This window comes from Hippichthys cyanospilos, chromosome 4 (genome assembly GCF_059441005.1).
Source record: "Hippichthys cyanospilos isolate Australia breed blue-spotted pipefish chromosome 4, RoL_Hcya_1.0, whole genome shotgun sequence".
Taxonomy (NCBI): Eukaryota; Metazoa; Chordata; class Actinopteri; order Syngnathiformes; family Syngnathidae; genus Hippichthys; species Hippichthys cyanospilos.
In genome coordinates this window covers 3,714,528-3,730,449 of record NC_142372.1, presented here as the reverse complement: position 1 = coordinate 3,730,449, position 15,922 = coordinate 3,714,528, and the positions used below count along the sequence as shown (strand labels likewise).

The following is a 15,922-nucleotide window of genomic DNA, read 5'->3' as shown; positions in this document are numbered from 1 at the left end:
AATAAAGTCCTAATAGGGTCTACAGAGAGGTTTCACAGGTTCACAGAGGAGCACAAGTTAAAGCGGAGTCGTTGGAGGTTCTTTCCATCTCCCTGACTGTAATTACTGCCCACTTGCGGAGTTCCAGTCAGACAAAACAACGGCTTTCCTTAAAGTAGTCCCAGCATACCGCTGCCTAGCTTGCCCGCTAATTTCATTTAACCATATGCAGGAAAGTGAATGTTAATGGACCCCCGACGTCCACAGATTCAAATATACAGTATGGACATATGAATGGCAGTACGTTTTCTGTGTTCTTGGAGTGTCATTTCAGAGCTCAAGTACCCTATAGCACAGTAAGATCATTCCTGAATGAAGTGTTCCAATAATCACATCTGAAATAGCTCAAAATAAGATGAAGTGATCGTCATAATGTGTAGAATTATAGGGCAGCAAATGTTGAATATTTTGGTATTTGGTAACCTAATATATATATATATATATATATATATATATATATATATATATATATATATATATATATATATATATATATATATATACTGTACATACATATACATACACACATATATATTAAATAAACAATTATAGTACAATTAAAACACTTCTCCTCGAATAAACTTCAATTTTTCATTTTTGTACTTACATGTACACCGCATTAGCATTACTATTAGCATTAAAACCATATTAGCTATGATTGCTGGCTAAAACAAACAGACAAACAAAAAAGGTTTCATGTTTGAATATCTTCTTTCCTGAAATTAAACTGCATAGTTATTGTAGTCCAAAACGGTGAGATTTTAGAGTAATGGCTTCCCATTGGTTTAATGAAATTAAAGAATGTCAAAACCACAGTGGTGAAATTTGCAGGCTAAAGCAGCACATTTCAGTCAAACTTGCTTTTGATAATTCATCAGTAGGACCAATAACTTGTCAGTATTAATCTGCCTCTGAAAAGTAATCCGAAGGCTCCCACCAGTCAGATTTACTCCAATTAATTTTTTTCATGATTGGTTATGATTCTTTCAGAAAATTAAAACTGCGTAGCAACAGCATTTTTAACTGTCTAGAAACATTACAGATAAGCGAAATCTCTCTGATATTTCAAAACAGTCGTGTTTTTTTTCCTAACACAGAACATTTAATAAATCTTATTGGCTCCAAAACTAAAACGATGTTTATTAAATTGCCCTTGAAAAGAAACACAACAGCTTTGGTCTGCCCATATGAGGAAATTGAATGCGGTGATGAGAGTTCACAATGCCTGTGTGGTGAGAGGTTGCTTTGTTTTGTTTTGTTTTTTTTCTTTGAGAGAGAAAAATCAATGTCGCCTGCCCTTTAAAACAAGTTGTAGCATTCGCAGTTTCACAGGGGATCTGGGGGTGAACTCATTGCTGGCACCCACACATGTCCTACTGCCACCATGTATGAAACCACAACAAAGACTACAGACAACAAAACTGCACGATGAGAAAAAAAAAGTGGGGGGGGCAAATTGAAGAGTAGACTAGGCAATTGGCCGAAAGCAATGACAGGGTGTCCCAAAAACTCCCTATTATGCTATTTTGTCTCAGGCGTCGTTTAGACAGACTTTAAGCCATCGGCGTTTAAAAGCTTGGGCTTTGTTGATTTTGTAAGGCTATCATTTCCTCGCCAATTCACACTGCAGCAGCATTAAAAAAAAAATAAATGCCGTCGGGCTTTTTTTTTTTGTCCCTGACGACTATTCTAAAAAGCTTTATGGCCATCAGAATGCTCCGGCGTTTTTATAATTCACACCATTCGTGGCTTATTTTGCAAAGCGGGTGTCTTCTTCGCAAAACCACGCAGCGGAAGGCCTGCTACCGTCACCACTGATGAAAACTTCCAACGCCAGGTATGAGTAAAGCTCTATCGCTTTCAAAAGCGCACACAGAGAGTCGAGATAATGTTGATAGTGACTTTCAAATAAGCCCTAAGGATTGATTTTCCTTGTCTTTTTGCCCTGCATGGTGGCAGCGAACTCAACTCTCTTCACTTCAGTTGAAGTTATCAGACAAAGAATTACACGTTTTCCATTCCGTAGCTTTGTCTGATTAGCTTAATGCTAACAAACGATTCAAAATGCCTTAGAAGGGCTGATGGATAGCATCAGTTTTGGCAGTGTCGCCATTTAAGCATCTGATATTTGAACACAACTGGTGGAGCACCACAATACTCACAGATTAGGATATATATATATATATATATATATATATATATATATATATATATATATATATATATATATATATATATATACACACACACACACACACACACATATGCATATATACACCGTATTTTCGGCACTATTAGGCACACCTAAAAGCCTTAATTTTTTTGAAAAAGCTGATGGTGCACCTTATAATCAGGTGCGCCTTATATGTGGATCAATATTGAGTTTGGGCTTCTTACATGGGGAATGAACCGATAAATTAAGTGTTTCTTTTGTGTGTTTACAGTTGAACAAGGTTACTCATATTGACATTGAGTTATGATGCTATGAGAGTTGTTATTGTTATTACTTTGAGTATTACTATATTGTGATTGAAAAAGTTTGAAAATATGTCATTAATTGAAGCTGCGCCTTATAATCTGCCTGATTTTTAAAAAAAAAATTGTACTGATGGTACAAGTAACAATTGACATGGACGTCATTGGAACGCTTTTATTTTGAAGTTCTTCCCTGAAGCACAGTCACGTCAACATTCAACAAACTTGATCATCTCTAGATCTCAGAGTTAAGCAGACTTCGATGTGAGCAGCACGGTGCTCATGGTGCTGTTCTGAAATCAATCACGTTCACACGGTGTCGTTTGGAAACAAGTTCAAACATTTCAAACGTGTACATGACTGATGTTTTTGTTCAATTGATGCTCTTTTTTTTTTCTCAAATGACCTTTTTCCAGCTGAGTTTTTTCTTTTTTTTTTTCTTTTCATGCGGGCGACCAAAATAGCTAGGCCGTGGACCGGCAGACCGCGGGCGACGCATTGGGCACCCCAGGTGTCAACTATGCTTTAGGGCAGAGGTCCCCAACCACGGTAATAATAATAATAATAATAATAATAATAATAATACATGGTACGTGGGTCAATATCGATCACCTATTTCAGGGCCCCTAAAATAATGAACTATTTCCATTTCATGTATTATCCGAGTCTGAAGGCTATTTTATTTTGAAAAACATTTTATTTTGAAAACTGGAGGGACTCTCTTGGATTCGTTTCGGTCACTCTAGTGCCACAATTTCTCTCATATAATATGTTAAACGACTGAGAAACAGACATCTTTGGGAAAAGGAGAAGGCGGCATGGAGACAAGATGAAAATAAAGCTTTTCTCAGGCAATACCGGGAGTCCGACTTAAAAAGGTGACTTGGACTGGGCCAAGTCGCTCGGCGAAGACTATCGTCTTGAACGCCGATCTGTACACGCGTACCTGTACAAGTTGAAGGCCGTTTTCCTGTATTGCAATGCCGTTGGTGCGACGTCCTGCGATAAGCGCTATCAGCACGCTTAGCATTTCGCCTCATCTTACGCGCACAAAACGCGGAAGCTTATCTCTCTGCCCTCGCATGGCCGAACGAGCGCTACGTTATCCCACCCGCCGCAGTTCCTCCCATCAAGCCCCGCTATAAAATGACGGCGGAAAAAGCAATCTTTAACACCGGTCTTAAGTACGCCTCTACAGCAGGCCACCTGCAAACAACTCGAGCATGACAATTCATCTTCTTACAAAGGAAGAAGACTAATCCCTCGCAGTTAAAGTAGTGCCAGAAAGGAGCCGCAGACAAAATGAAGAGGATTAGAGATGGATTACCTGTGTTCTGACTCATGGATGGAGAATATGACACCCGACGTGGAGGACTTCTGTTGGATAGAGGCCAAAAAGGTAAATTCGCTTTTTCTCCTGAATAGCTGCATGACTTTCTCCGCGATGTGTGCCGGAGCTTGAACGGCTCTCCCGACATCTGAGGAGGCAAAACATGGACAAATCATGAGCTTGTACGCACAAGCGTACATCTTACAGATATTGATTCAAGACGGTACCAGAAGGAATGATTCATGCTTACGTTTATTTTTCAGAATGAAACGCTAGAAAAGACAATCAAGCCAAACTAGTCAAACAAAGAACATTAGTCAGCAAAAGTTGGTACATCACGCGAAAATATGACTCATTTATTCCAAACAATTGGGTTGCATACTGCAAATTCAACTTCATGGAAAAAAAAATACAAAGTAAATTGAAGGAGTATTGCAATTCAAAGCATTTATTCAGCAGTTGAACCTTGTTTGAATCATAAAAGTGAAATTTGTTAGCGAAAGCGCGAGATGTGGTACGTGACTCATGCAGCTTTGAGAAGGAGGCACCGTGACCCGACCACAGGAAGGAATGTTCTACGGATGGCAGATATGTTCTTGAAAAAAATAGGAAGCAGAAATTGTATGAGAACTGACAGCACCCACAAACACGACACTATCAAAATATCCGATATCAAAATGAGTCAGTATTGTATCGCTGTCTGATATCAGTAACTGATTGGGAACAATTTATCTGAAAAATAACAGATAAGGAGAAGTTATATCCGCTCACTTCAACTCATGTTCAACCTTAGTGGAATATTTGAACAAAATTCATAATTATTGTGGCGAGGGGTCCTATTTTAAAATAATATTGTCCTCAACCCTCGCTGGCCGATTACAGTACATTGTTCCCGCACTATTAAAAAAAAAAAGGTACAAGGCAGCTTTTTTTTTTTAATTCATGATTGGTTATAGAATTTATCCGGTTGCTCTGCGAGGCCCTTACTGGACAAAGTCCAAAGCAGAAACATTACAATCCTTCAATATTAGGCCCTCGTGGAGAAACTCATTGAATGGAATCTTGAATCGTTCTTTTGATTTCAAGCTAGCTCTAAATATTCAGGCAGCGCCAAAGTAAAGAGCTCATTTGTGGATTCTAAAAGATCCTAAAGCAGACATAGAGAAAAAGGTTGAGCTTTCTAGCTTCTCTCCTGTGAAGCAAGTTTCAGTCTGGGAAGCTGACATCTTTCCTACCTTTAAGAGCAAGCTTAGAACTATATTTTATGATGATTTCAAGTTGCGCGGCTGCCTCGGGCTCGTCTTCAAATATCCCCCGGATAACGTCTACCGGGCTAGTTTTCCGACTGACTCTTCCAACGTGACGGACTGAGATTAACGGTACAGTAATTACTCGCCGCCACCCGCGGGCGCCCTTGTTTTTGGCCCTCGAGAGCCGCCCGTGCTCCAGAACAAATTCAAAAACTTTTCCGCAGCGGAGCGCAGGCGATGCCTGAGAAGAGCCGGCCATGTTTGCGGAGACCTTGTGCACCGTCGCTTCTTCCGAGGTAAAAAGTGAGAGCGGCGCACCGGGTAAAGCGAGCGACTTTACCAACTGGGTCGTGACCCATTAAAAGCACACAAACATCAACTTGGCAGACGAGATCACATAATTTCCCCCACAATTCAAAATATATACTGTAATGAATATGTGGCGTACTTTTTCTGGTTGCCCTCTGCTTGCGCTTTTATGCAAATGAGGTCACCCACCTACGCTACTGCTGGGCCAACGCCAAGCGCGACTTGATGACCGAGGGCGGAGCTTGTGCGTAAATACTTGTTCAGCCAAAAGTCAAAACTAAAACAACAACAATAACGGCGTCTATATTTTTACTCATGGGCTTTGACAGTTATCAATAAGAGAGACTGGAGATGAAGTACACCACTGGAGTCAAAAGTTCCTTTGCAAGAACGGGAAGTAATCATGGTCGGAAAAAGAAACATGCTTGACTATGGGCTTCTTGCTGTGCGCATATTTATGACAAAACAAATGCAATAGTCCTTTGAAATTAAGCTCTATACACAACTATAATCAAAACGTATCATTTGCAAAAGAGGAAGGCAATCACCCTCATTTTTTTTTTTTAAATAACAACAATTAAGTATAGTGTGTTTATTTGCGTAGGTAATAATGTCAGATTTTCTAATGACTCTTGTGCAAGTATTTATTTACAAGAAAGAAATCAAATGCATGCGGTCCTTTGGCTTCAAAAACTAATCTTCTCTTTGATATTTTTTGCAATTTTCCTAATCTCATCTTGACTTTCAGACATAGCCTTGACCTTAAATAGCTTTGCATGGTATCTTGTGATGTTTTGATACATTATGGAAATGTAAGTTCGTCTTTTCTAGCCTATTTTTAGATACCAGATTTGTTGATGAGGCCCATGGACTCGTTTTTTCGCTCTCTGGCATCTGTGCTGCGCCCGAGTTGAACAGCCTGTATGCCAAACTATTTCTGTTGCTTCTTGAACCACCGTTTGGTCTTTCTTCTCTTATTTTGGGACCGCCCGCACATTAAGCTAGCCAGCGTGTCAGCAATGCATCTAGTCCACAGAAGACCGTCCCTGAGGATCCAACCTGATTTCAGATGCTCATGGGGGCTCTGAAGGATGGAGTTAAAAGTTGGAGAAGAGGACTTGAGGTAGAACTAAAGACACAGGCAAAAAATATTTCAGTGGTACCTCTACTTGCGAACGTTCTCGTGATAAAAAATTAAGGCTAAAAAATGCCTCTTCGGAAAAATAACGTCTTTTGTTTACGAAGGATACAAATCTTTGGTGTATAATGAGACGAGACACTAGCGCTTCGACAGTTCACACCGTAGAGCTAATGAAAATAAAATTGGCATTAGCTAAGGCTAACATTGTACATATTCGCATAAAAAAAGCATACGTACCACTTTGGGCTGTCGTAAACGAACCGATTATCACTTTCTCTTGAATTGCTTAATAACTAGGACTGCACATTAGCGAGAGGGCTGAACAACATATCACAAAAGGTACTTAAAGTTAGGCAAAATTACACGCTCAAAATGATCAAAAACTGAATATTATTGCTCCTGTGTAGATTACAGGGACCATCAAATACAAACGTACAATTACAGTAAAAGTCCTCTACACCGAAACCTGCATGAGCAAAAATACTCCCCAGTGTGAAAAAAAAAATCCATTGAAGCCGTTCCCTCGTTCTTACTTCTCCATACAAGGAAAAATCCTCCTGTTGCATCATACAAAAACGTTTTTTTCTGCATTTGCGGTGCATTGAAACTCACTATAGCGAAAAGAAGCCTGCAGCAAAAGTCCAGCTTGGTTTATACTTGATGCATTTTGAGCACTTGGCTTTCCCCTGCAGTCACACGATATTCCCCCATAATATAGGTGGCAATAAATTGACTCTACAGCATACAAACAACACTAGAATAGAGAATCCTAACCTGACTCCTCATCTCCAACCAATGTGGTGCTCACCAGGAGTCGTTTACGCAATTTAGATCACGGTATTCCTTTTCAGGCGAATCATAAAGGTGTTTGTACCGGCGAATTTCCATAAGCGATAGTTCGTCCGCAATGTTTTCCGCTCGCAAAAAACTGTATTCACGTAACGAGAACTACCGTATTTTCCGCACTATAAGGCGGATTATAAGGCGCACCCTCAATTAATGACATATTTTAAAACCTTTTCCATATATAAGGCGCACCGGATTATAAGGCGCACCCTCAGTTAATGACATATTTGAAAACTTTTTCAATCACATCCATTTCATCCATTTTCTCTAAATATTTTGGCATGCAGGCATGTTCAATCTGTTGAAGGTAAGATGTTGCTTAAAGCAGAAATGTAAACAAAAGATTTCAATTAAAATACAAGAAATTCATAAATAACTTCCATACAATATCTGTTTGGATAAATACTGTATCTGATGTTATTGCGTGTGGCTTAACATCAGCAACATTAATTTGTTAATATCAACAACATATTTTTAGTATACACCACTTGAAGTAAACAATTATCTGTGGTTAGATGCTCTTATTTATTTTTATACTTTATGGATTTTTACATTTAGAGAGAAAACAATTCTTTTTGGCTATATTTGGTGCATGTTGATGTAAACACAATGCATTTTTAGTTTATGAAGGCCAATTCTAGTGAAGTTGGGACATTGTAATTAATGCAAACAAACACACATACCATATATATATATATATATATATATATATATATATATATATATATATATATATATATATATATACTTACATACACCGTATTTTCCACACTATAAGGCGCACCGGATTATAAGGCGCACCCTCAATTCATTATTATAAGGCACACCCTCAATTAATGACATATTTTAAAGGTTTTTTTAATCACAATATAGTAATACTCAAAGTAATAATAATAACTATCAATAGCATTATAACTCAATGTCAATAAGAGCAACCTTGTTCAACTGTAAACACACAAAAAAAACAGGTAAAGCTTGCTTTTTCAGTTCATTCCCCATCTACAAATCCCAATCTCAATATTGATCCATATATAAGGCGCACCTGATTATAAGGCGCACCATCAGCTTTTTAAAAAAAAAAATAATGCTTTTAAGTGCGCCTTATAGTGCGGAAAATACAGGAAATAATTTCATAAGTAGAGATACGACTGTAAAATAAAAGGAGGTCAGCATATGGCACCAGCATGTAAAAACGTTGTGAATGAGCAGCATTGTAAATGTGGTTTTAAATTCCTGTGCGCTACAAAGTTTCGGGGGGAAAAAAAAAACAAAAAACAGTGGCAAGTACAGTTGGCATGTCCCAGCAACGGAGATGTTTGATGCAGCCCCAAACAACAGCTGCATAATGTAGTTGACGTGTGTGCGATATACACCAGAATGGCAAGAAATGTTGAAGGGCTTTTAGAGTGTCAAAAAAAAGTTTGCATTGTTCGCTCAAAAACAAAAGAGACAGAGAGCAGCACTTGAAGGAGCGCATATAAAGCAGGCCAGACCGCTGCCGAGCTTCCCCTAACTTGCCTCCGCTCACATTTGAAGAATCTCTCAGCTGATGAAAAATTCATCAATCTGAATTGATAAAAAATGGATGATTCGGTTGAAGATCCTTCCCTTTGCAAGTAAATAACCTGCATGTAAACATGAAGAAGCGCTCGATCTGCTAGGTAATTAATGTCACGTTTAGTGTCACAGACCTAACCAGGTTGCTCTCCGGAGGCTCTCATTTGTTTTCCACTTTTTATCGCCATTTTTTGGACTAAGCACTGCTGGTATTACTGTAAATAAGGAGGAAGCGGAGAGAAATTAAAATCATCTGTCTGAGAGTCTCCGGCTGTCACTTAAAGAACAATCGGGCGCAGCCTTGATGCAAAACTTAGCCGAGGGAGGGGAAAAAAATACTCTTCAAAGAAAAACGCCTCATTTTTTTCTTTTCGGGTGAAGATGTTTGCACGCCAATGCTCAGAGGTACTTCCCAAGTTTGGATTTGACTCCCCCGTACTCCCTTTGAATGTTAATGGTACGGCTTCAAATTGCTTTTTGTCTTTATCTTCATAGAGCTGTTTATACCGCGTGTGCAGATGTGTGTCTGAATACACAAAAGCGGAATTAGGCTAAAAGAAAAAAAAAGTAAAAATGTATACAATTGGTTAGTCCAAAAATGGGCGCTCTCTTTATTGACTATCTATAGCGTAGGTGTGGAACTCCAGTCCTCGAGGGCCGGCATCCTGCATGTTTTCCGGTTTTCTTTCCCAAACACACCTGATTCAAATGATTAGCTCATTAGCAGGCTCTGCAAGAGCTTTAAAATGATCCCAATCATTTGAATCAGGTGTTTTTGAGGGAAAAGGTTTGAAAACATACCGGCCCTCGAGGACTGGAGTTCCACACCTGTGATCTATAGAGTGGAAAATTACAGAGCCCGACCGATAAGGATTATTTTTTTGTTGTTGTTGCTTTTTAACAAACTATGACTTTAGGATGTGTGTAAAATTGTGACATCGGGGTGAAATTTTTTTGTAGGGCTGGGCAATATGCCACGAAAAGAAAACTGTTTTTTTTGGGGGGTTTTTTGAGTCTGGATGATTACGATTTTGCTCCATTTGAATACAAGTAATAAACCCTTCGTTAATCTCAAGGTTTTTTTTTGTATTGTGTTGTTTTTAAATGATATGAAAAATATTCCAAAAATATTCCAAAATTTTTTTGTAGGGCTGGGCGATATGCCACGAAAAGAAAACTGTTTTTTGTTTTTTTTTTTGAGTCTGGATGATTACGATTTTGCTCCATTTGAATAAAAGTAATAAACCCTTCGTTAATCTCAAGGTTTTTTTTTTATTGTGTTGTTTTTAAATGATGTGAAAAATATTGCAAAAATATTCCAAAATTTTTTTGTAGGGCTGGGCGATATGCCGCGAAAAGAAAACTGTTTTGTTTTGTTTTTTTAGTCTGGATGATTACGATTTTGCTCCATTTGAATACAAGTAATAAACCCTTCGTTAATCTCAAGGTTTTTTTTTTATTGTGTTGTTTTTAAATGATGTGAAAAATATTGCAAAAATATTCCAAAATTTTTTTGTAGGGCTGGGCGATATGCCGCGAAAAGAAAACTGTGTTTTGTTTTGTTTTTTGAGTCTGGATGATTACGATTTTGCTCCATTTGAATACAAGTAATAAACCCTTCGTTAATCTCAAGGTTTTTTTTTTTATTGTGTTGTTTTTAAATGATATGAAAAATATTCCAAAAATATTCCAAAATTTTTTTGTAGGGCTGGGCGATATACCACGAAAAGAAAACTGTTTTGTTTTGTTTTTTTTGAGTCTGGATGATTACGATTTTGCTCCATTTGAATAAAAGTAATAAACCCTTCGTTAATCTCAAGGTTTTTTTTTTATTGTGTTGTTTTTAAATGATGTGAAAAATATTGCAAAATTATTCCAAAACTTTTTTGTAGGGCTGGGCGATATGCCACGAAAAGAAAACTGTTTTTTTGGGGGGGTTTTTTTGGGTCTGGATGATTACGATTTTACTCCATTTGAATAAAAGTAATAAACCCTTCATTGTTCTCACGTTTTTTTTTTTTTTATTGTGTTGTTTTTAAATGATATGAAAAATATTCCAAAACTAGCTTTTTATAGTTAGTGCATAACTTGCTTAAATGCTAGGAACTATTGTGCAAAACCTCAATTATGTAAAGCTAATTTTCAAAAATAAATTACTCTCACTGGCAAACTAAGATTTGCTTTATTTTGAATGGCTGGTCCTCACTAATAAATTTTACATTTAAGGATACAAGGTAATAGTATGCATTTATGTCTAATAAATCGTATGCAACTTGTAAACAAGTAGAAAAATGTAAAAGGTTTGCGGTATCCTCTGAAAATATTTTGCCAATTTTTTTCAGTTGATTTTTGAAGGGCCATAATCATCTGATTCATTCAGTTATCAGTACGAGAGTGTGCTTCTACTATGATAATTAAACTTAAGTATTTTAACATCATAACAATAATTATGGAGGTAAATAAAACGGATGGATATTTTAAAACCACTGAGCAAAAAAAGTGATGAAGTGCTTGGATAGTTATTTTTATTTTTTTACATAGCCTGCCTATTTCTGGCCTGTTTTGTTTTTTTTTTAGTAGCGGTTATTTCATTTGAATAAAACTAGGCTATTGAAATTTAATAAACCACAGTGTGTCATTTCAAACGTCGAAGGAATTCATCATAATGTTCATATTTCTTGTTCTGGTAATAATCCCTTCATATCATGCAGATTTGTCTGTGTTAGTGACTGCTGTCAATTATTAACTGCCCCCCCCCCCCCCCCCCCCAGCTCAAAATTACCCCCCCCCCCCCCCTGTGATGGGCAGCTTTCAACACCTCAGGTGGCTCATTGTGCCTCAAACCAACCAAACGATTGACATCAGCATGCATGAATATACGCACAGGCGCGCGCACACACACACACACACACACACACACACACACACACACACACACACACACACACTCTGCGCTAAAACGCCTCTCAGTTCGAATTACAATGTCCGCGTTTTATTGGTGCTTCTTGAGAGAGACGGTGGTTTATTTTAATGGTCGTTCTCGAGGAAGGAACGTGATTTGAACTGAAGTGAAAGGGCAGTATACTAAAATCCCTGTCTGATGTTTCCGCACCGCATTTTTAATTTTTAAATAAGGTTGACAAATGTGCAAAAAAAAAACGACCTTGAAATTGGATCAAAGGAATCAAACAGTGGTTGTCAAATTAGAGTGCATCAGTGGTTGTCAAATAGTGGGGCGGGCCCCCCTGGGGAGGTGATGCCGGGGGGGCGCGGATGATCCTAGGAAAAAGGCTTTGTTTTGGTCATGCGGGATGTAATTGCAATAAAGTAATCATTTTCATCATTTTCTTTTAGTTTCAGGCACTTTGGTGCACTTGCTTCTTTTTTTTCCGTTTTAGACTAAGCTGAAACTAAGCTTATATTGCGTTTTTCTGTTGTTAATGTTAAAAAGGATACATGTGAAGGTATACTTAAACAATTTTCATCAATAATAATCTTTTTTATAGTCAGTGCATTGACGGGGGGGGGGGGGCAAAATATAGTTGAGAAGAAGCACTGGAGTACATGGACGACTATATGAAAGCAGTCCGGACGCTATGTTTTACAAAAATATTATAGTGTGAATTGATAAAAGAAAACAAATGGATTTTTGAAGCGGATGCTGATTATTGAGAGGAAAAAAAACTGAGTTTGAATTCATCATCCATTTTCAAATAAATTCCCTACAATAGCATTTCAATGAGCATTAATTATACGCTGATTTTTACTGGCCTGATACCTATTTCCTATAAACAGCAGTGAAAAACTGTAAATACATATTTTTTTAAAGGGACCGCCCGAGTAGATAAAAATGACTTGTGAGAGGCCCCATAACGATGGCAAACCCATGCAGTAAAACAACAGTTTTGGCTCCTCCGTTCACTTGGCTGGGGTAGGTTCTATGATGTCATAAAGGGGGCGAATGCCATGTGACTTCAGTAAACGAGACGTTTCACTTCTTGATTAGAACTATCGGTACCAAAAAAAAACAAAAAAAAACATGCTCAAATAGAAATTAAATTAGCAATATGCCAAATGTATATGCATACATTTAATTGAGGAAGGTGGAAAAAAATATCATGATCTAGGACTAGGTCCTTTAAGACATCCTGAAAAAGTCAATTGTTCTAAAACAGTGAGTTAAAAAAACATTTGCGACGCAAAAAAACAGTTTAAGGATCTATCTAAGTGTTAGCAAATGGTTAAGTTCGCAAAAACAACTGTTGGTGAATATTTGGAACCCTTTGGCAAACTTTTGGCAACCTTCGACGAACAAGATCAAAAGAGGCTTCTTCTTCTTCACCGACACCCCGGCCACGCGCTTTCAGAAAGACTTAAAAACACCCAAAAACATTCACGACTTTGAAGAAACACTGACAAATCGCCATTAGCTCCGAGGTCCGCCATCTCGAATGCTGGCGTCTCGGTGGGATCGAGGTTTTACAAACCCGGTCTCCCGCATTTCAGACAGGTTCCACCCAGACCGTCACACAGACTGTCAATCACTTGGAAACTAGATTTAAAATCAAATTATTTCTTCTAGAGAGCAGACCTTTACCACGATCCCATAGAGGGCACTTCATGCTGCGCAGAAAACTTTATTTAACGTTAATCCTTTCTTTTCGGTGGTCTTTCGGGTCAAACGATCTTCGACGGTTGCTTCGCACCTAGTAGGGGCTGCACGCTTTCACCGGGGGGCGCGTGATGGAAAAAAGGTTGCCAACCCCGGTAATAAATCACCGGAATCTACCCGACGTCTCCTCTAAAGCAACTCCGACTGGGAAGAACCAACCGGCGGGTTCCCCAAACATCCGCGCAGTTGCTTCACGTAGCCATTTATCTCAATTAGCCATGCTCTGCATACTTGAAAAAGGCAACGGCGGGATAAAGCTGGGAAACTAGCTCTCATCCCCCCCCGGGAGCTGGAAAGCGCCACGTCATTAAGTGTGGAATAAAGCAAGCAATCTTCCAATGAGCTAATCATCATGCAATCATGTTGATGGGCAGGCTTCCTAATCGCGTACTCACAACAGCCTCATTGCTGATCACTCTGCCACGTTTTCCAGTCCAAAACGTTAGAAGACGATGGGAGAGGGACGGTGGATGAAACGGAGGCGCGGAGCGACGCGGGGAAAGGCGATGAGGACGGGAGGTACGGAGATAAAACGAGCAAAGGTCACTTAGAGGTCCTTTTTTTTCTTTTATCAGAGATCATCACATCCTGTAAGTCGTAGTCTTGCTAAAGATATACTGCAATACATGACATGGCCCATAGATGTCAGCGTTTCACATTTAAGCATCGGTTCAAATTAGGCATTAATTGCTATTTTGGAGTCGAGCGCCAATTAACCTCTAAATAGAAAAATTACAATAACCGATGAAATTATATGATCCATTTAAACATTTAAAGTAATTGACCACTATTCGCTTGGGGTTCGGTACGGGCCAGTCCACAAATTGCCGAGACTGGCATGTATTTAATAGCGACTGAAACGCATTGGGAAAAAGTAGGGCTGAGAAATACATTGAATAAATTCGATTCATTCGTCATTTTAAAAATCAAAGAAAATTAGCTAAATGGGGAAATTGATGTTTTGCCAAAGTGGCATAATGTTTACAATAATTACTAACTACTGAACTGATTCCGTGCCATACATTTTCAAATCCTCCTTTACCTTCACACTTGAAATAAATAAATAAATGCAAAGGATTCAATGCAAAGACCTATGAAAGATACGTAAAAAAAAAAAAAATGTCAGAATAAATAATTGTGACATTGCAGTAAACTAACTTATTCAGTCCCATTCATTTTCTGACCTTGCTTAATCGTAACAATTGAAAATAAATAAATAAATACATATCTCAGATTGAATGCCTTGACTAATGAAAAATACGTAAAAATACGTCTTTGGGTTTGACTGAGGTAATAGTGATATTTAAGCAAGCTTTGAAAAAGTATTCACGATCATTTACAACTCATTTCAAATCAATATACATTATCGGTGGAAATATTTTCCACAGGATGTTTTTAAATATATCAAACTTTACGCAAATGTTTGCTGGGTTTATTACTTCAACAAAAATCAATTAAAATCGCCATCGTCTCGTATGACTGGTGACATTTTTTATTATCTATCATATATTTCTATAACTTTTTTTAGTGATTTTTTTGAAAGTATTACTTGATCAAGTCTGACATTTTAGTAAAAAAATAGAAAAAGTAAAAAGTAAAAAGTAAAAAGTAAAAGTAAAAACTTGTATCATTCCTGCTGATACTGTATCAAATCAATATTGGTAAAGAACAGTACTATATCGCAATATACGTATATGCAATATATGCAAAATCTACATTGTATCGGAAGTAAATATCATAGTGTGACAATCAATATATTTGAAAATTGCCCCCCCTCAAAAAACATGAATTCTTCCAGGCTGTGTAAACTTATGAACACAGCAAACGACAAAAAAGTGACACAAAAAACAAGCCCGCTTTACCGCGACAAATGACTTTCTTAACGCCTCTCTTTTTACCGAGACAAACGATCCTCTTTCCAAAAACGACGGAGTAAAATCGAATGTAATACAAGCTCGAAAAATATCTGCCGGTTGTTGTTTGTGCGCGCGTGTGTTAGGTGAGGCATAATTGGTTGGATTTCCGTTCCGTGAGACGTATTGACACGCTGACATATTAACAGTTCCCACCAGTCATTTTGCATTGCGGGGTTACCGCTTTCCCTTTTAATGAACCAGAAATAGGAAGTTTTGTATTGAGTCGGTTTCCTGCTCATTCAGCTCTTCGCAGCCCAGGTTCAAATTTGGGTGAGGTAGGTGAAACTGCTGATAATTGTCTCGGGAGAATTGTCAACACGACGTTCCATTGCTCTCCTCAGACTACAAAAGCAATTTTCGACGATAATACGCTGTGACGATTTGCAA

The 15,922-nt window shown here is 38.1% G+C and overlaps 1 protein-coding gene across 1 annotated transcript in view; it reads right to left on the bottom strand.

Annotated features, from left to right (window-relative positions):
* Nucleotides 1–15,922, bottom strand: part of LOC148424320 (protein kinase C-binding protein NELL1-like) — a 155,759-nt gene that overhangs the window by 125,766 nt on the left and 14,071 nt on the right. Inside the window, exon 3 of the mRNA XM_088413686.1 lies at nt 3,842–3,992. Coding sequence (XP_088269812.1) covers nt 3,842–3,992 — 151 coding nt within the window. The remainder of the gene's footprint in view (nt 1–3,841; nt 3,993–15,922) is intronic.